Source organism: Dipteris shenzhenensis, chromosome 28, assembly GCF_047967505.1.
Source record: "Dipteris shenzhenensis isolate YYH24624 ecotype China chromosome 28, Dip_SZ_1.0, whole genome shotgun sequence".
Taxonomy (NCBI): domain Eukaryota; kingdom Viridiplantae; phylum Streptophyta; class Polypodiopsida; order Gleicheniales; family Dipteridaceae; genus Dipteris; species Dipteris shenzhenensis.
This window is the reverse complement of record NC_141623.1, coordinates 36300075-36327785: the sequence shown is the minus strand read 5'-3', so window position 1 is coordinate 36327785 and position 27711 is coordinate 36300075. Positions and strand designations below refer to the sequence as shown.

Sequence of the window (27711 nt, the reverse complement as noted above, 5' to 3'; positions counted from 1 at the left end):
CCAAGGAAGACTGGAGGGTTGCACCAAAAAATCAAACTCAAGGAGGGAATTCTAGTTGAAAATTTCTCTACCAACTTTGACATTGTAGACGGTATCGTGAATGGGACGGACAGGTGCTTCAGAGGATCTAATACCAATGGCAAACCACCTATAGTGTGGATAGAATTGACGGATAGCACTGCCGGCACCAAGGCGCATGCCGAGCATAGCAACAAGTACGTCTATGAGACATCGAAAAGGTGGACACTAGTAATGCAAATCACAGGGGAGTTCCAAATTTGGAACAACCACTTCAACACAACATGCCGCAAACAGCTCCCTATTCACCCAGCATTAGCAAGAACTATACATCGGACACAAGGCCTAACAATGGGAGCACTAGCATTCGATCCATCCATCTGTACGCATGGGCTTACAACTACAGAGCACTTTCACGCATTCGGGATCCAAACAACTTATACCTACTGCAAACCCTACAGCAAAAGAACATCAAGGTGGACCGCATAGTGCTGCAAGAAATGCAACACTTGAGGGAAGAATCCAAGTGGATATTCAAGGGGTTCAAAAGAATCGACACAACAAGAAGCATGTGCCTCATACAAAGCCTCAACACAAGGTCGTTCAATGCGCACAAACAAGATATCTTGCACATGGCCACATTAATGAACACAATGGTTTTGTGCTTGCTAGAAACACACGCAACAGATGGTAGCCATGTCGCACTTCAAAAACTCAAGCACGTCGCAACAACGGAGGGGCTGGCCCTAGTCACATATTTCCACGAGTCTGTACATCTCTTGCATGTGCAAAAAATATTCAAACAAGGGTGCGAATGGATGCTCACAATAATAAAGCAAAAAAACGAAAAACTAGAAGCAGTCATAAACGTTTACAAATACCCAAAAACAAATGCACAAACACTTTGCGATGCATTGGAAATTCTACTTCTTTTAGTCCCTCCGAACATGGAAACATATGCACTAGGAGACTTCAACATTGATTATCACTCAAAAAGCTAAAGCACAACCGTCTTGAGGCAATTTATGGAATCAAAACAGATGCAACAACTAGTGTTGACACCAACAACTATCCACGGAACCACTATTGACCACATATGGACCACATCAACAAAAAACAATAAACCAACAAGATCGGCGCATGCCTATTGGTCAGACCACTCAATGGTCCACACTAACTTGTAAAAACAAAACAACACCATGTTAAATGCTCAAGCGCATTAAAAAAAAGTACAAAAAACGGCAAAACATGGGCCTATAGGGAGGAATGCCTTAGAAAAAAGTACAAAAAACGGCAAAACATGGCCTATAGGCAGGAACACCTAAGGCAGGCCAATTGAACATAGTTCAGCCTTGTTTTTTCTCATTTTGTTGTGAAGAGAAACATTGTACTTAGCAGGCCTGATTTGTCTCTTTCGGTGTTAGGAGGCTAGATGCACCATGCAGGAATATATTCTTCATGGACAAAGATTGTTTGTTGGCAAACGAACTTGTCTTGATTTTGCCAAGTCTGTACTGTATTGGATTGTCAATGGAGCTTTACAGCCTAGCAAGCACGATCAGTTTAGTGTATGTGCCTTGATTTTATACCTGCAAGCACGGACTTAATTTGTATTCTTTTGGTAGCATCAGCCATAAATTATTGGATCTAGACTCGACGATATGAGGCCTAGGTTGATCTTGCAAGAGAATTTGCTACATGGGTCTGCGCCAGCCCCCCCAACCTACCTGCGTGCGCACCTGCTTGTCCCCACTTTCCTTAGGAAACCACCATGCCTCTTCTTCATCGTCTTTATTGTTTTTCAAATTGCAAAGAATCCACTTCGCTTCTTCCTTCACTGCAACGTTGATATTATAGTACTGGCCAGATAGATGTTTACTTAGCTCAAAAGATGAAGCATGATGGTGTTAAAATGTTAATGGCATTTCTTTTAAGCTAATAAGTGTACATCCCAAGGATTGACTGGTTTTAATTAATAACTTTACAATACAAAACATGAAGCCTGATGTAAATCTGAAACAGTCTAAGTGCTGTAAATCTGAAACACAATAAATACACTCTCCATATTGACTAAGTGTGAAAAATTCGTTGATACTCAGTTTTCCACAACGTGAGCTTAGCTGAAACTGCTAGTAAACCGACAAGATCATCAGTGCTCAGCAGGGATGGAAATTGCATGTAAGCAGTGGACAGTCATCACTCTCTGTGCAGTCTTGATCCAATGTGCAGGACTCCTCCTTTTTATATCGGGTTTCTTTCCAGTGAAACCTGCGCTTAAGGGTATCAGGTTGGTGCACGTACTTTTATTAAGGACTTGTTAGCAGATGTGTCCAGTCTTGGTAATTTGGTTGTTTGAAGGAGTGGCAATTAATGAACTCATTGTGCATTGCAGGTAGTGGTCGAAGTTTATGAAACATAATCAATACTTATACGAGAATGTTTTTTGCCTTTACAGTGGCATTGGGAGTTTGAAGTCTTCCTGCTATGAAAATGTGGATCAAACTCTCAGTCCAGGCAAAATGATTGAATATCAGGTAGGGATACATCAAATGAAGTTATAAGAGAAGCATTCATTGAGTTGCTGCCTGTTATGTACACTTTCAATGTTGAACAAGCATGAACAATATTTTTTCTATGATGACCTTCCATCCGTATGGTTCTACCTATTATGTACACTTTCAATGTTGAACCATAGTAACATGTATAAATAGACCTGTTCATGCTTTTAAACACAAATTCCCTCTGAAAGATGAAGGGAATTACACAATAAAAGCAACATAGTGCGTAGGATAGAGAGGACAAGGTGGGGTTCCCCTGGTGGGAATCTGAATAATTAGTGAAATATATGAAATATATTTTGCTAGGAAAAAGGACAATCTTTCCTAACCAGAAAACCTTGAGATGAGATGATTGGCTATGGTCAATAGCCGTTTACAACTCTTTTACAAATACTTTTTGCTGGACAAAGGAATTACAAGACTGTTAGGAATTAACCTATACAGAGGGTATCCCATAGGCGGAAGACTTAAGAGTGTCCCAAGAATTACAGGCGGAAGTGTTTAACTACGGAATCCAAAACTTCTTTCCTTATATGTACTTCACATGTGTGTGCAAGCCAGTAAATAGACTGTGAATCAAGAGAGGTATAGCACCAACTAAAGATATATTATTGCCCTCAAATGGACACAATACAAAAGAGAGGCTCAGAGTCCCATCAAACCATGGTCCTTTGACCTTACCAAAGGTTGTACTACTCTCACCTTTGGCACCTCTGGATCCCTGAGCCTGCGTGGTCCTCACTGACCTTAGTACCCTGTCCCGATCCTTGCACCTTGCTGCCCTCAATGTCAGCCTAGATGTGCAGCCCTTCCAAGCTCTTTGTCTGCAGTCCTTCAGCCTCCTGTAGACCTCCAGAAGTAGGCTCTTCAGCGCAATGATTCCAGGCTCCATTCCCTCTGCAATCAGGCCCTCTCCAATCTTGGACAGCCTCATGGCATAACCTGTGCCAGATCTGCCCTCTAGAGGATGCACCATCTGCCAGGTACTTGTTTCTTTGTGCTGCCCACACATGTGGCAGCCCCATATCTCATGTTTTGCCCTATGGTTCACCTCCCCGATACACTCCTCATTTGGGGGTTCACAGATGGGGAGGTGACCACCCTTATTCCAACAAAGACTATGTTTCTTCTGAAAAATTGCTGAAGTCAAAAGATACAATTGTCTGAAGAACTCCGATCTCAGCTCATGGCCATAATATGGGAATCCTATCTGGAGAAAAGAGACATTCAAGAGCTCCTCAAAGCATAGGAAGTCCAAACAGCAGCAACTTCAAGAATCTCAAACTAGATACAGCCTTACAACATGGAGTTTGATTTTGGTTTTCAAGAAGGCAGCAGTCTGTCTGCCCAAGAATTTCAAGGAGAGTTGTGAGATACTCCAATGATTCTGCTATAGGGGGGTAGAACACTAATAAATGATTATACTGGTTCAGATAGGTTGAGGATTGGAGTCCAGTTGAGGAAGATATGTCGAAAGATGGAAGCTTCTGTAGTATACATGATCTCAGATTTCATCCTAGAGGGCGAAAAAGAGTAGCAACTTTTATCTATAATGATAGTGGGTTGCAAGGTTAACATATGGGAGCAGATGCTCTTATTGCCATTGATAAGCAATGAGGTACTCGCCAATATTTTGAACACCGCTTTCAAGTGCCTCTGGCGGTCACTTCTAGGGAAAGCGAGAATAATGTTGAAAAACACCAGTGTGGTTGGATGGATGTCCACCTGTCACAAGCACCAAAGATACGGGAAACTAGTGTAAGTTTGAGAAGCCAAGACAAAAAAGTGAGCAGTTATAGAGCTGGGGAGATGGCTATCAGAGATTTCAAGGCTAACCTAAAGAGTTTTGGCCTAAAATTGATGTATCTACTTAGTTGCTTGCTTTTGCCAAATTAAATAGTAAGTTGACAATTGCAAACTAGGTAACATATGCGCTCAATTTTGGAGTTTGATAGAAGCAGAACCTATAGTCTCTGTACCCAGGACTAGTCTAATCTCCGATAGATCTGTCCCCCCAACTGCATGGACATGCGAGCCAAAGAGAAGAGACTTGGTTATGGGGTTCTAGAAATGTGTGAAAGCATTGACACTTGAGTCTAGCTAGTGCGGCGTACCCTCTTCTCAAACGAGCCTGCATGGATGGACATATTGTGAGATCGGGCCAGGGTGGCCAGGGTCAAGCCCAAGTGGCAGTGACAACTGGCTGCCTAGCCACACCCTGCATAAGCAGCCCCAAGGCCTTCCTGAAATGGCCCAAAAGGGCATGGTTTTATAGACAAGGACCAGCAGCTTGGTCGGCCAAAACCGGCCAGCCTGTCGGTTGTGCTGGCCCAAGGTTGGCTGGCTCCCAGCCCTATATAAGGGGCCTTCAGCCCCCCTTTTCACTGACTCAGCCTTCCTCAGTTCAGGGCTCCCAGCCTCCAGCAGCGCTTCCAGCCAGCATATGAGCGAGGTTTGGGTGTCCTATTTCCGCAGCATAGTTCCATCTCCCGCATGTCGTAGTTAGGGGAGTGGTCTCAGCACAGTTTTGTATGCCGATTTGGCAACCACGTATAAATAAAGCAGTGTACTATAGTTAGGTAGATCTCTTGTGTCTCTCATGCTTGAGTTCTCAAGTATGTTCATCTATGTTTCCGCTCAGCTAGTCCCCGCATGTTACACCTTTGCCTCGGCCTTGAGGAAATTGCGGCTGAGGGTATCTATCTATCTGGCTGCTCCACCTCTTTGAGGTTGGCCTGCAGAGTAAGAGCTGGAGAGACATTAGTCATAGTATGGTATGGCATGGATATCTGGGAGGATGTGACTTGGGGGAGAGAGGATGCACTGTGAGTGTGGGGGAGGGGATAGAATTTGAGACGGGCCAAGGGAGTCGCTAGAAGCTGGGTGGGCTGAAGTGGAGCCATCACAGTATGTGGCTATTCTATCTGCCTGATTCTCTCTAACAAAGGGACTACTTTAACAGAAGCCCTAATGCAGCATAATAATCTCAAGACACAGAAACTACAGAGGATGCACTGTGAGTGTGGGGGAGGGGATAGAATTTGAAGACGGGCCAAGGGAGTCGCTAGAAGCTGGGTGGGCTGAAGTGGAGCCATCACAGTGTGTGGCTGTTGTATCCGCCTGATTCTCTCTAACAAAGGGACTACTTTAACAGGAGCCCTAATGCAGCATAATGATCTCAAGGCACAAAAACTACAGAGGATGCACTGTGAGTGTGGGGGAGGGGATAGAATTTGAGACGGGCCAAGGGAGTCGCTAGAAGCTGGGTGGGCTGAAGGGGAGCCATCACAGTATGTGGCTATTCTATCCGCCTGATTCTCGCTAACAAAGGGACTACTTTAACAGAAGCCCTAACGCAGCATAATGATCTCAAGATACAGAAACTACAGAGGATGCACTGTGAGTGTGGGGGAGGGGATAGAATTTGAGACGGGCCAAGGGAGTCGCTAGAAGCTGTGTGGGCTGAAGTGGAGCCATCACAGTATGTGGCTATTCTATCCACCTGATTCTCTGTAACAAAGGGACTACTTTAACAGAAGCCCTAAACGCAGCATAATGATCTCAAGGCACAGAAACTACAGAGGATGCACTGTGAGTGTGGGGGAGGGGATAGAATTTGAGACGGGCCAAGGGAGTCGCTAGAAGCTGGGTGGGCTGAAGTGGAGCCATCACAGTATGTGGCTATTCTATCCGCCTGATTCTCTCTAACAAAGGGACTACTTTAACAGGAGTCCTAACGCAGCATAATGATCTCAAGGCACAGAAACTACAGAGGATGCACTGTGAGTGTGGGGGAGGGGATAGAATTTGAGACGGGCCAAGGGAGTCGCTAGAAGCTGGGTGGGCTGAAGTGGAGCCATCACAGTATGTGGCTATTCTATCCGCCTGATTCTCTCTAACCAAGTGACTACTTTAACAGGAGCCCTAACACAGCATAATGATCTCAAGACACAGAAACTACAGAGGATGCACTGTGAGTGTGGGGGAGGGGATAGAATTTGAGACGGGCCAAGGGAGTCGCTAGAAGCTGGGTGGGCTGAAGTGGAGCCATCACAGTATGTGGCTATTCTATCCACCTGATTCTCTCTAACAAAGGGACTACTTTAACAGAAGCCTTAATGCAGCATAATGATCTCACGACACAGAAACTACAGAGGATGCACTGTGAGTGTGGGGGAGGGGAAAAAATTTGAGACAGGCCAAGGGAGTCGCTAGAAGCTGGGTGGGCTGAAGTGGAGCCATCACAGTATGTGGCTATTCTATCCAACTGATTCTCTCTAACAAAGGGACTACTTTAACAGAAGCCCTAATGCAGTATAATGATCTCAAGACACAGAAACTACAGCATAGAAATGAGAAGAACTCAGAATATGTTCATCCACAAGCGTGGGAAAACCGCTCAAGAATGAGCTGAACACATCCAGCTAGAAGGTGCTGGGCAAAATAGCAATCAAGGACGATTGCTCCATAGTGAGAACTACAGAAGAGAGCTGTATCACACTCCTTCAGTCTGTGGGCCCGTGAGGGGCTTCAGTGATTGTTGGAAATGTACTGGAATAGGCACCTATTAATAGGCATAGAGGAAGGATGGAACACTGCAAGAAAAGGGATGATCCAGTCTGCAAAACACTCCGCTGGTGTTTGGAGACACAGACTGGGTCTGGCCCAAAACAATCGACTGTGGTCTGCTCTGACGACTACTGCTAAGGCTCCGACCTGCTGTTGCTACAGTTACCTACTTCGCGGCCTATAAATAGGCCCTGGCAGTCCAGCCTATCTGCAGTCCTTCAGCCCTCCTGCCATCCTGCCAACCAATCGCCGCATTGCTGCTCCACTTTCTGATGCAGATAGTCCTCCAAACAGGTCTAGACAGTTGTGCAACCCCTTGCTCCTTGTAATCTTACCTTCTCATGTCCCTTGACCCCTTGTCCCCCTCATATGGGGCCCCATAGGTGGGTCAGTGACATTTCTAACACCCCTTCTCAATCCTTTGACAACAAGTCTCGTGTTGTGCTTATCCAAAGTACCATCCCATTTGTACTTGGCCCGGTAAACCCACTTGGTTCCTATAATTTTCCTCTTCAGGGGTCTATCAACCAGTTCCCAAGTATGGTTCTTCAGAATGGCCTCCATTTCTGCCTCCATTGCAGCCTACCACTTTGGAGTTCCCTTTGCTTCTTCAAATGTCCTTGGTTCCACGATCTTCTGGATCTGAACCATCAGAGCACAATACACAGTAGGTGCTTTTTTGAGGCCTGCTTACCTCCAAAGTGCTCTCTGGAATGTCTGTGACTTCTGAATCCTCCAAGGTCTTCTTGGTAGCTTTCTTTTCTTTACTGGGGTCCATTTTGTTGGCTTAGGTGCCTTTTTTTAAAGGATTGTTTGTCTCCTTTTCTTGCATGATAGCAATCCTAGTATTCAGGGAACAACTGAAACTTTTGGTGCGGTTGCTTGTGGCTACACTCTATCTCTGGAAAAACGCTCATCACTAGTTCTTTGTCTCTGGGTCATACAGTAGATAGGCCTTTGATTCCTCATTGTACCCAACAAAGATACACTTCTTGCTCCTGGGATCCAACTTAGTCCTATTTGTTTTCTTCTTATGTACATAAGCATCATAACTGAAAAGCCTTAAATGGGAAATAATGGGCTTCTTACCAAATTACCTATGATAGGTGAGCAGAATGAGGCTATACTGAAATGGTGACAATTTGCCCATATGGAGTCCTAGACCTTTGAACCATATGGTATCCGAGCATGCTAACTCCTCTGTTCCCCCTCCACCTCTAATGGCACATATGAGTCAAGGCCAGCCAAGGCAGTCTCGATGTAGTGGGGCTGAAGTCCTAACTCTATGAAGATATGTGACACCTGGAAGGATGCATCAAGTTTTAGAGGGGTAGCCTCGAATTTTCTTGGTATGGATCATTCATGCAAGAAGTAGAACCTGTAGTCTCTTGACATGGGACCAGTCTGCCTCAGATAGATCTGCCCCCCACTAAAAGGGGCTGCCATACTCCCAGCTTGGGCGTACAAAAGAGTCGGATCCTGAAAATGGGACTGAAAGCACTAACGCTCAAATTTGGCAAGTGCAGCATACCCTCTGCTCCATCAGGCCTGCATAGCGATTCTCATCATGAAGACCCGGGCTGCAAAGAGAACTCTCAAGTATGTACAAGATGCAACAATCTCAACTAGTGTCTTGCCAAAGATGGACTGCTCTTGATGGGCGGCTGCCCAAGATGTGTAAATATTTATAATTAAAAAAATCATTGTCATAAGTATCTGATTTTAAGACTCTTATGACACCTATGCCTAAAGCAACCTGCTCTCAATGTGTAACAATCACGACACACATACAAATGTGCGCGCATACACACACACACACATGTACACTAGTACGCATATGTATATATACGTAGAGATAGATATATTGTCAATGTGGCTAAACAAGCATAAAGAGAGAGCCATTTGTTATACTGATGGAACATTGACATGGAATATTTGTTCAAAAGTTTCTTATCACACAAACATATTTTATGCAATTTAATTATTGTGAAGTTTAATTGGAAATGCCAAGTGGAAAGGGTATGGGATAGTCTGTCGAAGGTGCAAGAAATCAGGCATAATTAGGGAAGTGGAAAGAAATGGTGGAGGGGAGCAGAGATAACTATTGACAGCAAGGTAGGAGAGAGCTAAGGCCCATTGTAGGATATCTTGTGTTGTGGTTGATCTTTTATGGTATATTAAAGTCTTTCTTAGAGTACCTTGCTGATGGAAATTTACATATCTTTGTTTTCATTCATCTTACTATTAGAATGATAAAGCATTATATTGAAAAATGCAATTGCTAAAGTTTGAAGTATTTTTCTGTATGATTCATCGGTGTAAATTTGAAATAATAGCCACCAGCAAAGTTTATGAAGAAATGCAGCCCTTTTCTGTGAGAAAGTATAACATGCATGGTGCATATACTCTAGAAGCTGTAAGGATGAAAATGTAATTGTTTGAGATTTAGTTATTTTTTGAACACTTGCCTCTTCATTCTATGGTAGCCTTATTAAGTTTGTTTCTAGTGTAATGAAAGATGATGCAATCTTGATTGAAAAATAGCTTCTTTTGGCAGGAGAAGATTGAGATACGCCCGCAGTACAATCGTGTTGTCCTCATGGTAGTGCTTGACCTTTTAAACTACTCAATTAACAAGGTCTATCTCGATTTTATATTTACTTTTTGCTCAGAAAGTACCCATCAAAGCTCTTGTTATTGTTTACCTTCCATCAAGCACATTATTGCAATATACAAAGTGATCTAGCATATACTTTTTGAAAAGTTAGGGAGTGATATAAGTGACACGAGGATGCATGAGCATAATCAGAAACAATAATGTTAAGAATGCAAAATGATGAAATGCTAATGAGACATGGAAATAATGCAAAATGTGTATTTTTTCAGTAAATGTACCAATCTCAATATTCAAGCAATACATAATCTTGTTTAAGCACTTTCTATAATATACGGCGTGATCTAAGCGACAAGAAGATACATGAGCATATACTTTTTGAAAAGTTAGGGAGTGATCTAAGTGACCCGAAGATGCATGAGCATAATAGTAATGATAAGAATGCAAAATGATGAAATGCTAAGGAGACATGGAAAGAATGCAAAATGTGTGTCTTTGTTCAGTATATGTACCAATCTCAATATTCAAGCAATACATAATCTTGTTTAAGCACTTTCTGTATGCTCTCTCTCCCCCCCCCCCCTCGTGGCTTGAATGAGTTATCTTTGGTCTGTACTTTGTCACATAGGCCCGCGAGGCCTTCCAAAGACATTAATACATTTTTCTTTCTCTCTCTCTCTCTCTCTCTCTATCTATCTATACTTTTTTTTTTAAAAAGTGAAATCTTATATTTCTATGTGGGAAACCCCAAAAAGAGGTAAAAACCCCACCAATAAGTACAAAGGAAAAATTTACAAGTAAAGCCTCAGAGCAAAAGTCATGAGGCAGCCAAGTAAAAAGTTACAAGGTCAAACTGGAGGAGGATCAAACACAACATCCTCCAGTTTAAGATTGTTGCTTTGTAAAAAGAGATGCAGTGAAGAAACTGCACCGTCAATAAAAACCACCTGTTTTTTGTCCTTGTGATTCTTTTTAATATAAGCAGGGAGCCTGAACTTTTGAATCACAGGGTCAAAAACCTGTTGCAACATAGGATGAAAAGACTCCAGAGAAAAAGAAACATCTGCATGCTGAACAGAAATAGACTCTGGCACAGTCTTCATAGGCATGTGAACTGGATCAACATTTGTACTCTTTGAAGAAGGAGCATTTGACGAAAGAGCTGCATCAGACAAATCATGACCCATCATGTCAGCTTCAGTGAGGGTATCAACCTAAGAGGTAGTAGGAACATCCTGTATAATCCCTTCTTCAAAAGGCACATCCATATCCTGAGGAGAAAGAGGCTGATGGTGCTCAATAGGAGAGGAAGCCTGAACTGCTGCAGCAACAAAAAGATCATCCTTGGATTTATCTACCTTCCTCCAGTAGTGCTTTGGAGCAGAAAAAGAAAGCTTATCTAGGGAAGCCATAGCAAAAACCAGAGGAGAAGGTAGAGGAATCTTGACAGTTGAGGAAGGAGCAAGAGGAGTGGTCCTAGCAGCAGAAGGGCAAGCCCGTGTGAAATGACCAACCTGACGGCACCGATAACAAGCTGTAGGAAAAGATGTAAACTGCAGCCGGATGCGCAAAGGATGAACAAATCCCAAATCTAGATCCAGAGAAGAGGGCACCGGCTGTAGCATATCCCATAAAATACAAATGCGAACATCTCGAGTGGCCTGCAGAAACTCTTGTCTCGAAACATGTAGAGGCCTCCCCAAAAGGGCTGCAAGGGTAGTAAGATGTACGACCAGGGAGGAGGAGGCAGCAGGGCTCTCCATGGTGCTGCACACCAACCAACAAACACACACACACATATATGTATATACACATGTATACACATATATGTATATACACATGTATACATACATACATACATATATAGAGAGAGAGAGAGAGAGAGAGAGAGAGAGAGAGAGAGAGAGATTGGGGTCAAACAAGCTTGTCCATTATGACCAACCTTGTTTGACATCCATATAGATGAGCTTGCAACTTTCATTAGGACCCTAGGAGGGGCTGGCTGCTCTATAGCTGAATCCTTCTCTAGATTCTTCTATATGCAGATGACGTGGTGTTACTCTCTTTCTTAGCAGAGGGGCTCCAATGACACTGGACACGCTTTATACTTTGTGCGAGTCACATGACTTGAAGGTCAACCTTGATAAAACCAAGATCATGATCTCTTGTACAGCCTAGGCAGCCATGCATTGAGAGCACTTCACTTTGGATGGGTTACCGATGGAGGTTGTTGCAACCTACACATACTTGGGGGTTCTTTTCTTTGGGGTGATCTTCATGATGCGACTAGCACTACATGCCCAACTCAGCAGGGGATACACGGCACTCGCTAGACTCGAGTGGCAGTGCTTTCACTCTCAATTCGAGGATTCCCGGACCAAGACTTTTCTCTTTAACCCCTTGGTCCACCCAATGGGTATGTATGGCAGCACTTGTTTGGGGGCCAGACCTATTAGAGACAAATTGGGCTTGAGTTTAGAGGTTTTAGGCTCTCATGTTATCACGGGTGATCCATAGTATGCCTTTAGTCCGACATCAAATAGTCATGGCAGTTCGGAGCATCCCCACTACAGCTTGATGCAATGTTCCAGGTTATCACGTATCTTTGCTGCATCAGGGAGTATGGCTCTTGCACTACAAGGCACTATGGTATGCCATATCCTCATCCATGGCACTGCCAACGAGGGTGACTAAAGATGCTGGTATGCAGGTACCTACAGGTGGTTCGAGAGCCTGGGACTCCACATGGACAGATTACCCCCATTTTAATACAACATTAGGCCCCCTCCGTCATGCTCACAAATCATGAGATGAACCAGGTCATTTGAGAGGATCTCTTATAGTTACACACATTGAGGACCTGATTGGCACCCCGTGAGCTTCTTGTGAAGCTCAATCTTTGTAGTGACCATTGCTGCAGATTTTAGTAGAGGGCTTCATTGATCTACCGAGACACACACGGATCCACCTCCCTTACTCCTTGAAGATATCTATTGGGCATTTCCACATCTCATCACACCGATTTTGCATGGAGAGTGGACGGGTGGAGGGCATACCAGAGAGGGTCGCATGTGCATCCTATGCGATCATCAGGAGATCGAGTCGGAGGAATACTTTGCTTTCAAATGGAATATGAGATTAGAGATCGCTATCATTGCCTATTCAAGGATGGTTTCGGACCCCTATTCAGTCTCTCGTCCTATCTGGATCAAAGATGCATGGCGTCTTTCATCCATGAGGCCGTGTGACATAGGGAGCAATCGATCAAGACACATAGTTGAGATTAGGATGTACAGCCAGACTCCACTCAGATCATGATCATTGAGTTTTTTCAGCCAAACAACACCAACCAGCAAGGGCTCGGGGAGACGGTGGATCCGAGGACCACGACAGGTCAGACTCACTGGTGGGTTGAGGTACTAGCACTTGTTCGTCGCAGGGCCATAGGTAGGAGACCACAATTGACCGTCAGCGCCCCATCACAGGTTTTATGATCACCACAGTGCTGCCAGGCCCCCATCCTCTCCATGAGCTCAGAGAGTTCTCTTTATGTATCAGTATCGTTATTGATTATGGTTTTTTTAACTATTCATCAACGGTGTTGATGCTCATGTAGAGGCTCCATCCCTCAGCTCATTGTATCAGATTCTTTAAGTCTCATAGACCCTTTCATCATCCAAAGACTTTCTTTCTTTCTTTCTCTCTCAAACCTCTCCATCAAGACCTTTGTCACCACCCCCCATGCCCCCATCCAAGCCCTCCCCTCGTCACTCTGAACAGGGATCGCTCCTCTCCTCTTGTGGGGCTCTACTCCCCTTGCTCTCCTGTCTGCTACTAAGCTTCATTTGCTTGCGGCTTCCGCCTAGTGCACCGTCTGAAACAGTGTCCGTGTAGTGCTGCTAGGAGTTAACACCAGTCGTCCTGTCCTTACATTTGATAAGATGCTTAGGAACTACCTTGTTCGTGAGAAGTCTTTTTCTATCAAGAGCAACTTCTGGCCATGAGGCATGTACATTGACAGTTCATCCAAGTAAACAAGCTCCTCAACAAAAACCACCTAACACGTCTTTTAGGTGGCTGATATGAAATGTTGGGTGTATCCTCACACCAAGAGGTAACTACAGCTCATATGTAACATTATTAACTACGCAAACCACACGATAGGACCCGCAATAACCTATGGATACCTTGTAAACTTCACTACTTTGTCATGCCTAAAAAATTTTAGGAACTCTAAGGTAAAATAACTGACGGGCTACAAACACTCAAGGCGATTCGAATAAAGCTGAGCTCAATCTGTTCTCCTTTGCAAATTTCAACATATCCTGCTGCGATTGCAAGAGATTAGCAGTAGCTTGAACTACATGTTTTGTAGACCAATAGTCTACAGAGCCTCAAGTTGAAAGCTATACATAAAAGCAAATGGACTCCGCTTGATGGCATAATGTTTTGCACTATTATATGCAAATCCTGCCATGGAAAGATACTCTTCTCAATTATATTGCTTTGGAGAGAAATAAGCTTGCAGCATATCCCCAAGGATTTGATTTATATGCTCCATTTTTTGGGATGATTAGATGAATCGTACCTTGTAATAGTTGGTACGATGATGAGTGTACGGCCTTACATCGTCAACTCAGATTTGAAACCAAAAACAGTCTTCTGAATGCACTAGATACGCTACGTGAATACCGTAGACTGGTATGGAGGAAGAAACTAGACTTCGTTCATCGAAACGAGGAGGAGCTACTGAACATTTTGTTTAGTAACAACTCTAAGGACTTCTGGTGGAGATTTCTAGAAGGACGGTCCCCTCCGCCACTCATTGACACCCAGATCTGGTTTGATCATGCACGCACACTTTATGGCATCCCAAATCAGCCAGTCCCTAGCCTCTCACACATGCCTCGTCCCACATCCTGCACCCTCTTCACTAGAGGAGGGGTAAAGGATGCTGTAATGAAAATTCATAATGGCCGAGCGAAGCGAGGGGTAAAGGATGCTGTAATGAAAATCCATAATGGCCGAGCGAAGGATCATGAGGGACTATGCACTGAGTTTATTGCATATGGGATTAACCTCCTAGCCCCGATCTTAGCAAAGCTTTTTAATGAAGCGGTGTGTTTGGGATGTCCACACACTTGGACCATTAACACTATCTCACCCATCCACAAGGCAGGGGATCCCATGAGCCCGGAGAACTACAGGACCATTATGATTGGACATGTCATGTCCAAGATTTATGCATCAGTACTTGATTCTGAGGTTAGCAGACTTGTAGAGTGTCGAGGACTCAGAGCAGCAGGACAGGTCGGATTCCGGCATGATCATGGAACCATGGACCACATTCTGACGCTCAGATGTATCATCGAGGAGGCGAGGTCACGGAAGCAGAGGGTTTAATGTTGCTTTGTGGATTTTTGCAAGGCATTTGATACGGTCCCGAGAGCCTGCCTCATACGGCGCCTACAGGACTTAGGTTATGACTAGGAGATCATTTGGGCTGTCATGGCACTTTACGAGAGAGTTTTTGGCAGAGTTCGGGTAGGATCCAGGTGGACAGACGAGATCATGAGTACCATCGGGGTCAAACAAGGGTGTCCTTTGTCGCCTACCTTGTTTGGCCTCTACATTGACGAGCTTGAGACAGTGATGCAGACACAGGGGGGTGTAGGTTGCTCTCTTGCGGGCACGCTGATCTAGATTTTGCTCTATGCAGATGACGTGGCTCTCTTATCTTCCTCAGCAGAGGGGCTTCAGAGACACCTAGACGCACTACAGTCCTTTTGTGAGTCTCATGATTTGAAGGTCAACCTGGGTAAAACCAAGGTCATGATCTTCAATACATCTCGAGCCATCATGCGTCAGGAGTAGTTCACATTTGTGGGGTCATCTGTTGAGATAGTTTCATCATACACTTATCTTGGGGTTATCTTCTCTGGACCGAGCTTCACTATGAGACCCGCGATGTAGGCACGCTTGAGTAGAGGGTATGCCTCATTGGCCAAGCTAGAGAGACAGTGCTTCCGCTCACACTTTCAGGATCCACGCATCAAGGGGTTGCTTTTTGACTCCTTGGCTCACCCAGCGGGGATGTACGGCAGCCCTTGTTGGGGGCCAGACTTGTCGAGTGGGCCCGTGTGGAGCGGCTACAGGTTCTCATGCTATCACGGATGATTCGTGGTAAGTCATCCGTTCCTTACCAGATCATTCAGGCTGAGTTTGGGTCACCCCCTTTACAGCTAGGTGCTGCATTTCAGGTCATCACATATTTGTACCGAGCTAGGGAATATGGGGATTATACCTTGGGGCATAGCAGGCTACCATGGATAGCTCTATCCTCTTCTATGGCACTTGCAGCAGGAGGAGATCAGAGGTGCTGGTATGCACGTACAGAGAGATGGTTTGAGCGACTGGGGCTCCACATGGATAGACTACCTCCCTTCCAGTATAGCATGGATGCTCCGTTCTCTCCCCTCTTATCACACGAGGTCAACCAGGTTATCCGTGAGGATCTACTACTACTACACACTTTTCGGACCTGGTTGGAACCGAGTGAACTCCCAGTGAAGCTTAGCTTCTACAGAGATCACTTCTTACATATCACAGCGGAGGGTTTCATTGACCCACCAGGATACACACAGATTCACCTACCCCACTCGATGAGGATCTCTCTTGGGTAGTTCCGGGTCTCTTCACACAGACTTCGCATCGAGAGCGGCAGAGCAGAGCGACTACCCAGGGAGCGGCGCATATGCACACTATGTGACATACAGGAGGTTGAGACAGAGGAGCATTTCATCTTCAGGTGTCCTGTGTACTATGAGATCCGAGGACGTTTCCACTGCCTCTTCATAGATAGTTATGGGATTTTAGCCCAATTCCTCTCCTACCCAGACTAGCGGTGTTTGGCAGGTTTCATTCATGAGGCACTTAGACACTGCGAGAGGATACTTCGAGCACGGAGAGAGGAGTAGACTTCTTCCTCGGTTGATCCCTCTCAGAGCTCTATCACGGAGTTCTTTTAGCTAGATGACATGGACCCCAACGAGATGAGGCCTCGACATGACCGTGACCCGACAGCTCAGACAGAGGGTCGACACACAGATCACACTTGGAGACATTCCCTCCTTGTTTAGAGTCGGAGCCCGACCAACGGGGGTCACAGTAGCCCTGGTTAGACGCAGAGCTACGACCAGGAGACGTGCCAGGACTGCATCTCTGAGTGGCCGACGGCACTCTATTGCCGACTTCATGCCTCCACTACCTCATCCATCCTGATATCTTGCTATTGCTGGGGATGATGATGATATTGATGATGATGCTGAGATTGATATATAGTCGACCATCGACATGACTATGTTGTACTTAGGACTTAGGACTTAGTATTGCCATTCTGCATTTTTGCATTTTGCATTGGTATGGATGCTCGTTTAGTAGCTCCACTACCACAGCTTGTTGTATCAGGATTTTCACAGTCTCATAGACCCATCGGTCTTCCGAAGACTTTATTAAACTTTCTTTCTTTCTTTCTTTCACACTAGAAATGACCGTAAAGAAACAAGGTGAAGAGTGCACTGCTGCTGCTCCCCGCTGCTCCTGCTGCCCTCCTTCCTGCTCCCCTCCTTGCTGCCCCCTCCGTCCCCTCCTTGCTTCTCTTCCCTCCCCTCCCCTCTACCTTCTGCTCCCCCCGCCTCCCCTCCCTCGCTGCTGCAGCCCCCCCTGCGCGCTGCCTCCCCCCCTCCACGCACAGCCTCTTCCCTCCCCTCCCTCCTACTTGCTGCTCCCCCCGCCTCCTCCCCCGACTCCCCTCCCTCGCTGCTGCAGCCCCCGCCTCCTCCCCGCGCTGCTGCAGCCCCCCCCCCCCGCGCTGCTGCAGCCCCCTCCTGCACGCTGCCTCCTTCCCCCGGTGCGCAGCCTCTCCGCTCCCCTCCCTCCTACCTGCTGCTCCCCCCGCCTCCTCCCTCCCCTCCTTGCTTCTCCTCCCTCCCCTCCCCCCTACCCCCTGCCTCCCCCCCGGCTCCCCTCCCTCGCTGCTGCAGCCGCCCCCGCTGATTCCTCCTTTGCTCATCCTCTCTCTCCCTCCTTCCTTTCACCCACTCCCCTCATATGGAGTACCCTATTCTCCGTTAGGGGTCTCCTGGGCTTCAGGAAAGCGGACGGAGTTCTTCTTGCGTTTGAATCGGCCTTTTCCACCTCGATTGACGAATGGGTTTCCACTCAGTCAATCCGTTACCGCCCACACCGGCCGCGAGAACCATCACTTTCTCAAAAGACGAGCTACAACAGTTGCAAAAGGATTTGGAGCATGAGTGTTCCACGACTCTCTTCGCACGCATTCATGGCTCCCACCCCTCCAAGTCACAAGCTAGAGATTGGATGCTTGCGGCACTTCCCCAGGAGCTCGCCCCCCACCTATTTGATGCATTTTGTTTGTCGTCATGAATTGTTGTAATTGTGATGAGTCGTGATTTTTTAAATTCAAGTCGATGTTAAAGTCTCCAAGAATGTAAGTAACCCCTTTCATATGGATTAGATGAGATGATTGTTTGTATTGCTTTAATGAACGTTGCTATTTTTGTTATTAGATGTTTGTAGACATTGACTATGGTTATTTCTTGTATTGCATCTGCTTGGAATTTTGTCAACAAGCATTGAACCCCTTCTTGGGCATAGTAATCTTGTTCTGTGATCTTATCTTTGGCTTATAGCATGTTGTGATGCCTACTCCGTCTTCCTTAGCAATGTGTTTCGTTTGTTGGGACGAAGTTTCTTTCAGGTATGCCTAGATTCCCCGGACGTCACGAGAGACCTGCTACATGCCGGGTTTCTATTTCTTGGCTACAAGAGGATTTTTTTGTTTCCCTTTCAACTAGGCTTTGACCCAATTGAAGAAGACAAGCACAGAGTTTCTATTTTCATTAGGTTTACTAGTCTCCCCTCAGTTTATCACAGGCTCTTTCAGTTATTGGAGAGAGGTTTGGTGTGGTAGCAGAGATCCCCCCTCTTCTTGGCGAGCCCTCTTCGGCTGCTGAGGCGGTCAGGATGGATGGGGTACCCAGGGTTAGGGTCTTTGTCCAGGACCCTATTATTTCAGATGACCATATCATGCTACAGCGACCCGATGGGTCCTTCTTCCGCCAGAGATTTGAGGTTGCAAGTCGGCAGGACTATTGCAGGATTTGCAGATCCTCGGGGCACTTCGCCATAGATTGCCCAAAGAAGAGAAAGAGGCCCAGAAAGTCCCCCCCTCTCCAAGGGCTACTCCAGTCCCTCTTGCACCCCGCACCACCTCTGGCCCACGGTGGGTTCCGATCGCGGTTAGGCCCTCTACTTTAGATCACACATCCACTGCTTCGGAGGCTATCCCCTTGGAGCCTCACGAGGAGACTAGTGTTCAGGAGCCTTGTTCGACTCCACCCCAGGATCAGGCTGTACCTTCCTCAGCAGCTCAGGTTGTTGGCACCTCATCCGCAGCACTTCTTGATCAGGACTTAGTACAGGTGCCTCCTTTTGTGGATAGAGGGAAGGGGGTCTTACATTCTATCCCTGCTTCGGTAGGAATCCTTCGCACCCCCTCCCCAGGACTGGCTCAACGGAACTCCTTTTCCGCTCTGGAGAACTTCTCTGACCTCCTAGATGATGATTTTGTACCTTCCACTTTCGGAGAGCCAGTTATCGGCATCCCTCTTGAGAGATCTTTCTCTCTCTCTCTCACTTGTGGACTTTCCTCCCCTTGGACCTCGTGTGTATGGCAGGAGGTCAGCTCTGGTGGAGGGTTCTTTTTTCGCCACCAGGTCGGGTAAGGTATTCCAACCCGCTTCCTCCGGCCAATGAGGATAGCCAGTTGGAATATACAGGGATTGGGTGGCATCCCTCATCGCCGTCGCAGACAGCTGATCAAGAATCAGCTCCATCCAGGTGTTTCAGGTGGTTCCCTGGACATGCTTTTTCTTCAGGAACACAAACTGGATGTCAGAGATTGCTCCAAGTCAGGTAAGCTGCTTTCAGGCCGGACTTTTTGGCTTCTTGCCTTGGGAACCAGAGGAGGTACATGCATATCAGTTTCAGATTCTATTCTCCCTCTGATCATTGGACACGGTACCATTACCCCCTCCAGGGCCCAGTGGGTTTTACTTCTGATTGACGGACGTAAGGTTGGTTTCCTCAACCTCTATGCTCCGAACAACAGAGGGGACTGCATTCTGTTTTGGAAAGAGTTGCTCTCGTGGGCTGATATTGCAGATTCGTGGATTATTGGAGGTGACTTCAACATGGTTGAGGCACCTTCTGATAAGCAAGGAGGCAGAGAAGGTGGTATTCATTCCCTCGAGAGAGCAGCTTGGGATGTCTTCTTGTTCAGGTTTAGTGGCAGAGATGTTTGGTCAGATGATGCATTTCATGTTCAGTCTCAGTCACTTTTGTTTTCATGGTCGAACCATAGGGTGCAGATGCCTATCCATGCCCAGATTGATAGATTCTATGTGGATGACTGGGCTCTTGATAGAGGGGGGACAGTTTGCATTGCACCTAGTGTTTTCACTTCCGACCATTTTCTGATAGTTTTGTTCATCTCAGAGCCCCATCTGAGAGGACGGTCTCACAGGATTAGGATCCCCGATGCCTTATACACAGATGAGACCCTCACAGAGGTAGTCTTGGAGATCTGGGTTTCTCACATGCAGGGGGGGTGGCTGGTCCTTCACATGTGGCCAAAGCACTTGCCAGTGTGAGCGACTTTTATCACTCCGTTGCTAGTGCTTGGCGAGGTGAGGTACTCAAGCGGGAGATTGGTATCCGCCGGCAGTTGGTAGCCTTGCAGAGGGAGGAGCAGAAACGACCATCTGATGGATACAAGAGCGCCTTGCTACGGCAAGGGCTCACTTGCAGACATTGCTTGATCAGAGGGCAGAGTATGCCTTCCATGCACGGGAGTCCTTTTGGATACAGATGGGAGGGAGAGTCAATAAACACTTTTTGTCTACACTTGGTCCCAGACATAGTAGAGAGAGTGTTAGGCAGCTTATTGACTCTGACAGCGTTTTGCAGTCTCATCCGGATACCGTCATGCACTTAGCGACAGCTTTCTATGCCTCCCTTCTTTCCGCAGATCCTGACACACAGGCCAGAGATGTGGCTAGAGATGAGATTTGGTAGAGTTTACCTGTGTTGGTCACACCAGAGATGATATGCTCACTTGATGCATGCTTTACCAACATAGAATTCAAGAGTGGTCTCTCCGCCCTTCATAAGGGCAAATGCCCTGGTTCCGATGGTCTTACTCCTTTTTTTACAGCCTTTTGGGATATGATAGGTGATCATATTACTTCAGCCCTACAGGGCATTTGGGACTCGGGTGAGGTGCCTGACTCACTGACCGAGGGACTCATACACCTTATCCTGAAAGGTGGCAACATGACTTTTGTATCCCATTGGAGACCGATCACTCTTTTGGGCACTCTGTACAAAATCCTGGCCAAGGCGATCAGCATCCGGTTGCAGCCCCTTCTTCCAGACCTTATCCATGATACTCAGACAGGCTTTGTGCATGGCTGGAGCATATTTGATAATATATTTTCCTTTTGGGAAGCCACAGAGTGGGCTATGTAGAGTGGGCAGAGGTTGGCAGTTCTACTCCTGGACTTTGAGAAAGCCTATGATAGAGTAGATTGGGGTTTTCTTGAGGGCACTCTTCTACGGTTTGGATTTTCAAATACATGGATTAGAGGGGTGGCCTCCCTTTATAGATCAGCCCACAGCCAGGTTTTGATTGGAGGGGTAAGGGGTGACAGGTTTTAGATTTCCATATTAGTTCATCAGGGATGCCCTGAGCCCCCTTCCTCTTTCTCTTTGTGGCAAAAGCTATGAGTATCTTCCTTAGATCTCAGGCTGAGCTTTATGGGTTGAGATTGCCCTTGAGACAGGAGCAGGAGCTTCTTGACTATGAGTTGGCTGATGACACTGCTATTTTTATTGAGGCTGCTTCGCAGTCACTCAATTCTTTCCGGAGAGCCTTGGATATTTTTTGCTCAGCTGCAGGGGCACACATCAATTGGCATAAATCCTTTGGCTTTTGGATCAGTGATGAGGACACTCCAGGCTGGGGAGTTAACATTGGCTTTTCTTGGATTTAGAGGGGTGTTCCTGTCAGGTATTTGGGATGCCAGGTAGGATTGGGCATCTCTCCAGCACAGCAGTTTGCCCCAGTATTAGAAAGTATAAGGAAAAAGCTCCTTTTTTGGAGCTCAGCCAAACTCGACCTTGCCTCTAGAGTTGTGGTAGTGAACTAGGTTCTGTTGGCCACCGCCTGGTTTGTGTGTTCTTACTAGTGCCGGTCTAGGGATTGCATGACTCAGCTCATTAGACCAGCCAGGAATTTTCTATGGAGTGGACTTGATGGCACGGCAGATGTTGCAGCGAGGGTGGCCTGGGAGACCATTATTCTCCCTACATGGGAAGGGGGACTTAATATCATTGACCCGGACTTGCAGTGCAGGGCATTGCTTTGTAAGGTGGTGGTGAGGGGACTCATGCGTGGGCAGGAACCTTGGAAGGATTTCTTTTTTGGACGCATTCAGGATTGCACACCTACCTTAGGAGATGATTGGGTGGACAGCCCTTGCTGGTTTTTTTCTTCCGCCTCTCTCAGGTCTCCTGCCTCTCCTCTCATGACTGCCATCCTCAAAGCTTGGGGGAGCTTCAGGAACACTCTTCGAAGGGTTCTGCCCTCTATCCTTGAAGAGATTGATAGGCAGCCGATCATTTGGAACGATAGTATACTTGATGAGCATGGCAGACCTCTGGGCACTTCCCATTATATGCAGTGGTTTGGATGGGAGAGAGACCCCGCCTACACAGTAGGCACTTGGAAGGCTTTTATCAAGCTACCTGAGGATCAGAGACTACAGTCCGTGAGTCACCTCAGAGGGGTAGCACGCATGATTCAGCAGATAGATGCAGTCATCCCGGTGGAATGGATAGTTGAGGTGCCTTTTACTTCCACCACTTGGATGGGAGCTTTTTCGAGGATAGCAGTTTCTCTACAGGTGATTGTTCTTTGAGGTTTTGGGGAAGATGCTTTGGTCTTTGACGTTGGGGATGGAGGTATACTCTCTAGATCCACGGATGATATTCTTCTAGAGGTTGCCTTTCAGCCTGTTAGGATTGCTGGTTTTGTGGACCACGGAGCGGGCTTGCAGTGGTACTTAGACCCCGACCCTCTGCTCTTGGCCCTAGGATCCTGGAGGTTGTGGTTATATGGAGGTGCACCTATCAGGTGCTTGCAGTGGGACCGAGGAGAGTGGGAGTGGATAGATCATGGGCACCGAGAGAGGGGGATTCCCTTCTTTCGTTTCACGGTTGGTAATGCCAAGAGATTTCAGCTGAGCAGTAGAGGTTGGATTTCCTCCAAAGCCCCCCATTGGGATAGCTTCTTCATCACCGCAGATTTGCGTAGGAATTTCTGGAGGAGGCTCTGGAAATCCCTCAGAAATAGAAAGATCACTCTTTTCTTTTGGCTTTCTATTCATGGAGGGATTGTAGTGAACCTGTGGAGATCACGATTTGGGGCTGATCCCACTTGCCCTCGTTGTCATTCTGCAGAGGAGTTAGTGCGACATTGCCTTTGGGACTGCAATCAAGCGAGAATTATTTGGAAAGGAGTTGCTCGGATACTCAGCATTTTTCATACTTCCCCTTTCTTCATGACTTGGGACTCGGTCGCATGGTTATCCCTTACTGGGCCCCAGGTGTTCTATGAAGGTGAGCCTTCTTCTTGGGCACTCTCGATCCGCTGACAGGAGATAGAGCCCTGCTCTCTTTAGGATGTACCACATACTCCTTTCAGAGCTTCACATGTTTCAATGGACACCTCTTGGGAGATTTAGGCTAGCATTTTATCTTGGCACATTTGGAGAGCCAGATGCACAGAGGCCTTGGATGACACCCAGATACACCCATCACAGGTGTTCACTGGTATTTGGAGTGACACGGTTCACACTTTGATAGCCATATGGGCTAGCATGCAGGGCCCTTCATGGGCAGCCTCTTCTAGGAGGACTGTATTTCTTCGAGTTTGGAGGGATTCTCCCTTTTTCTCGGAGGTTGCTACCGGATTGAGATGGCACTATCAGCCCCAATCCTTTCTTTTTGGCTCTTGAGCTTTTCATGCATTGCATGGTGTATCCTGTATTCCCGTATGGAGCTTGCTCTAACAGTTTTCTTTAGAAGTCTCTTTTTTGCAAAAAAAAAGAAATGACCGTAAACTAGGATCATGATCATTAACTATTTTTGTCAGCGATCCATATGGACCAAAAATTCCATAAAACAAAAGTACTAACTGTGGAGCCAAAATTGTAGTATTCATTGGAATGATACTGGCCATGAGAGGGAAAGAACACACAACATTGGAGAAAGGTTGAGAAATTGACATGAATTGCACACAACTCAAAATCACGAAGAAGTAATGGGTTTTTTAGGAAAGCCTAAATCCTAGAACTAGATTAAGTCCAAGAGCGGTGCAAGCAATTTTTAATATACCATCCTCTTGGGACCTTAGATCCTTCAATATATAGAATTCATTTACAATCGACGACGGTATTATTCTATCCATGGTGAGCATAAGCTCAACAATCCTCTCTATGATGCAAAATGTTGTAGGAGTTTGACTTGATTCTTATTCCGCCATCCTCACGGGGACCCTAAAGTGCTTCATTAAATTGGAATCGGATTTGTGATTGAAACTCCTTTATATCCCATGGTGTAATCCTATCCATGGTGAGCAAATTCCCAACGGGCCGGTTTATCCACCACTACCCAATTGGCATCATATTTGTAGTTCGTTCGTTGCAATCCAATTATAGAATCCATGGATCCATTGATGTCGGCAATCAAATTGATTTGCCATCCATCAAAGAAAAAAGAGAAGTATGCTGAATATAATCCACCGCAGAGTTCCTATGATATAACCATTGCCTGCTAGGCAAAATATCGATCGGATCCGATGAAAGATCATAGACTTGAAGCTGCAGTGTCACCAATCCCAAACCATTGAATCTCTTTTGGATTAACTATATAAAAGTGGTTGTTGCCACCTTAGGAAGATTCGATTCATGTAACAATGACATGTCAATGAAATTGTGAGCATTATCAAAGATAAAATTAACATGGTGTCTTTGAAAGATCCAAGTGTGAGTAATAAGTCATGCAGGCCAAACATCATTAAATGCAAACCACCTTTGTTACAAGGCATTTAGAGCTACAAGCATCAATGGTGGTTTTTTTAGTATACATACTTGGTATACTAAGCTTTGTAACATGCACCAACTCTGTCTGGGGATGTCCTTTGGCTCCTCTTCTTTTTCTATTCGTTGTAGAGGCTATAAGCCGTTTTCTGAGAGACAGAGGCATAGGTATTTATGGCATCAGGTTGCCCATTCCAGCTTTGGAGGAGCTTCTTGATGCATAGTTTACAGATGATATGACAAGATATATTGATGCAGGGGTAGACAACGTCAAGCATTTGTTTCAGCCATGGAGATGTTTTGCCTTGCTTCGAGAGCTCTCATCAATTGGCACAAGCCCTATGGGATTTGGATCAGTGATACACCATACCGAGAGTTGAGACTGCACATAGATTTTACTTGGTACCTAGAGGGACTGCAATGCGATACTTGGGGTGTCATGTAGGGCTAGACATCATCGTCAGCAATTGGTACCAGTACTTCTGAGCATTTGGAGGAAGCTCTTGCATTGGAGCTCGACCAAGCTATCCTTTACAGGTGGAGTGGTGGTTTCCAACCAAGTTTTGCTTGCTACTATGTGGTACATAACCTCTTGTTGGGCCCTTTCTAGATCTTGCATCGGTCAAGTGAAGTGACTCATGAGAAACTTTGTTTGTTAAGGAGGGGATTGCCACCCGGCTAGGGCGAAGGTGGATTGGGACGACGCTATTATTCAGCCACAGTCCAGAGGAGGGCTATGTAACCACGGTTCTTTTCTTTTGGCTACATTTTTAAAATAGAGAGTAGGTAATAACATTAGCATAAATACCTGTCAAAGAAGCCTGATAAGCGGTCGTAGGCTTCCCTCCTGGAGCTGGTTTGCGTTTAGGGGCTTGTCCTTGTGGAGAACCTTTCTTTCTTGGAAATCAGACTTGTGTGACCCTAGCAAATGAAACAACGTCCCTCCTTGAGACGCAAGTGTGTAAAAACCGATCTTTGCTCCCCCCTATCAAATTCAGCTTCTTCTTGGAAGAGCTGTCCTTAGACTTGCTCTCCTTGGTGCTAGAAGCCAGCAGGAAGAACTCACGTTTGTTCTTTCCAATTGTATCTGAAGTGGCTGGCCACTTTGCTGAGGTCTTCATGTCATCATTAATTAATGGCCTCTTGCAAAGTCTTGTTGTTTTTTATTTGGAGTCGATATGAGTCAGCTAATCCATTAAATAAACCCCCCCGATAAAGTGATGGGATCCGTTTTTGTTGCTCGTGTTTGCAAGTCTCAGAATTTCTGTAGGTAGGTCTCAAAGGTGAGATTTTGCTTCGTCATATCTAGCTTTGAACTTGCCAACGGTATCATAATTTTCTTCCTTCTTCAGGAATTCTTTCCAGAAAGTGTCTTGGAAATCTGCCCAAGTGGTGGTGGGTTTGGGCTTCAACTCGTCCCGCCAAAGGAGTGCTTTGCCGGACAGGTGGCCAAACGCAAGCTGAATTCGTTTGTCATTTGCATAGGGATGGAATTGGAAGTGGAGTTGCCACTTGCACAACCAAGTGTCCACAACCTCCTTTGTACATGACATCTACTCTCCAAAATAAGGATCTAGTGTAATATAGGGACCCACTACCGAAGTTAAAGCATCCACGATTTGGCAGAAAGAAGCCTTGCACTGAGAATAAGCGGGTAATCAGATGCTCAGAGTGAGAGAAGTGGCAAGAGCTGCAGCAAGAAGAACTGGCAAAATCTGATAGAAGGGTATCCGCCGGTACTAGAAGCGAGGAGGAGTTGGAGCAGGATTGCAATGGAGTAGACTGTGCACTGAAGAACCCTTCCTGGAATCCCTTTCTGCTATGCATGATGAAGATAGGTTGCGCGGAGGCTCTGGACAAGGGAGGGTGGGGGTTCGAAGGCTGCTGGCCCAAGCTTGTAGATCTAGAAAAGCTTCCAAAAGCTTAAAAAACGAATTTCGTTTTTCGGAGATATGTTTTTTTCCCCCAAAAGTTTCCGCTGTTTTGGAAAGCATAGCTTTTCCAAAAAAGTTCTCTCTCTTCTTTAGCCATCCAAAGTTAAAGCAGAGGCTATTGCTTTTGGCAATTAAAGCTCCCAAAAGCAATTTCCCAAAAAGGAAAACCCCAAAAACATCTTCCTAAAAGTATGGCCAGCCAATTATGCTACACCCTGTCTCTTCTCCTTGATGTGCCATCCCACGCAGGTCTCCTAGCCTGACCAAGTCCTTGCCAATCAATTTCACAGCACCCTACTCCTCGGAACTCAGCTTGCATTTCTCCTATTCAAGGAAAATCACACACCTAGGATTCATCTTCCCAAGACAAACTTGCCTTAACCCCTATTTGAATTCTCAACGATTTGCAAGCTACTGCTCTTCTTTCCCCAGATTTGGCGGATTCCTCTCTCTGGTTCAACCTTCCACACCACAGGGTATCCTCGCACTACATTCAGGGTCCTCTCTCTGCTACCCCCTCGCTACCCCCTCCGCTACCCCTCCGTACCCTCTCGCTACCCCCTCCGCCATCCCTCGCTACCCCTTGCGCTACCCCCTGCTCTCTTTCTCTCCCGCTACCCCCTGCTCTCGCTGCTACCCCCTCGCTACCCCCTCCGCTACCCCTCCATACCCCCTCGCTACCCCCTCCGCTACCCCTTTGCTACCCCCTCCGCTAACCCCTCCCCCCCCCCCGCTACCCCTCCCCCCCCCCCCCCCCCCCCCGCTACCCCTCCCCC

The 27711-nt window shown here is 46.3% G+C and overlaps 1 protein-coding gene across 3 annotated transcripts in view; it reads left to right on the top strand.

Annotated features, from left to right (window-relative positions):
- The first annotated feature begins 1395 nt into the window (after positions 1–1395).
- The window catches only part of LOC147883509 (Alkaline-phosphatase-like family protein), a 71182-nt gene continuing 44866 nt past the window's right edge, over positions 1396–27711 (top strand). The window contains exons 1-4 of one of the 3 annotated variants that reach the window (XM_087399429.1): positions 1396–1486; positions 2118–2305; positions 2474–2552; positions 9703–9747. In XM_087399429.1, the coding sequence (XP_087255555.1) occupies positions 2184–2305; positions 2474–2552; positions 9703–9747 (246 nt within the window). In that variant the 5' untranslated portion in view covers positions 1396–1486; positions 2118–2183. Of the gene's footprint in view, positions 1487–1525; positions 1587–2117; positions 2306–2473; positions 2553–9689; positions 9748–27711 lie in introns of those variants that run through there. The other 2 variants (XM_087399430.1, XM_087399431.1) reach the window with 2 other exon arrangements.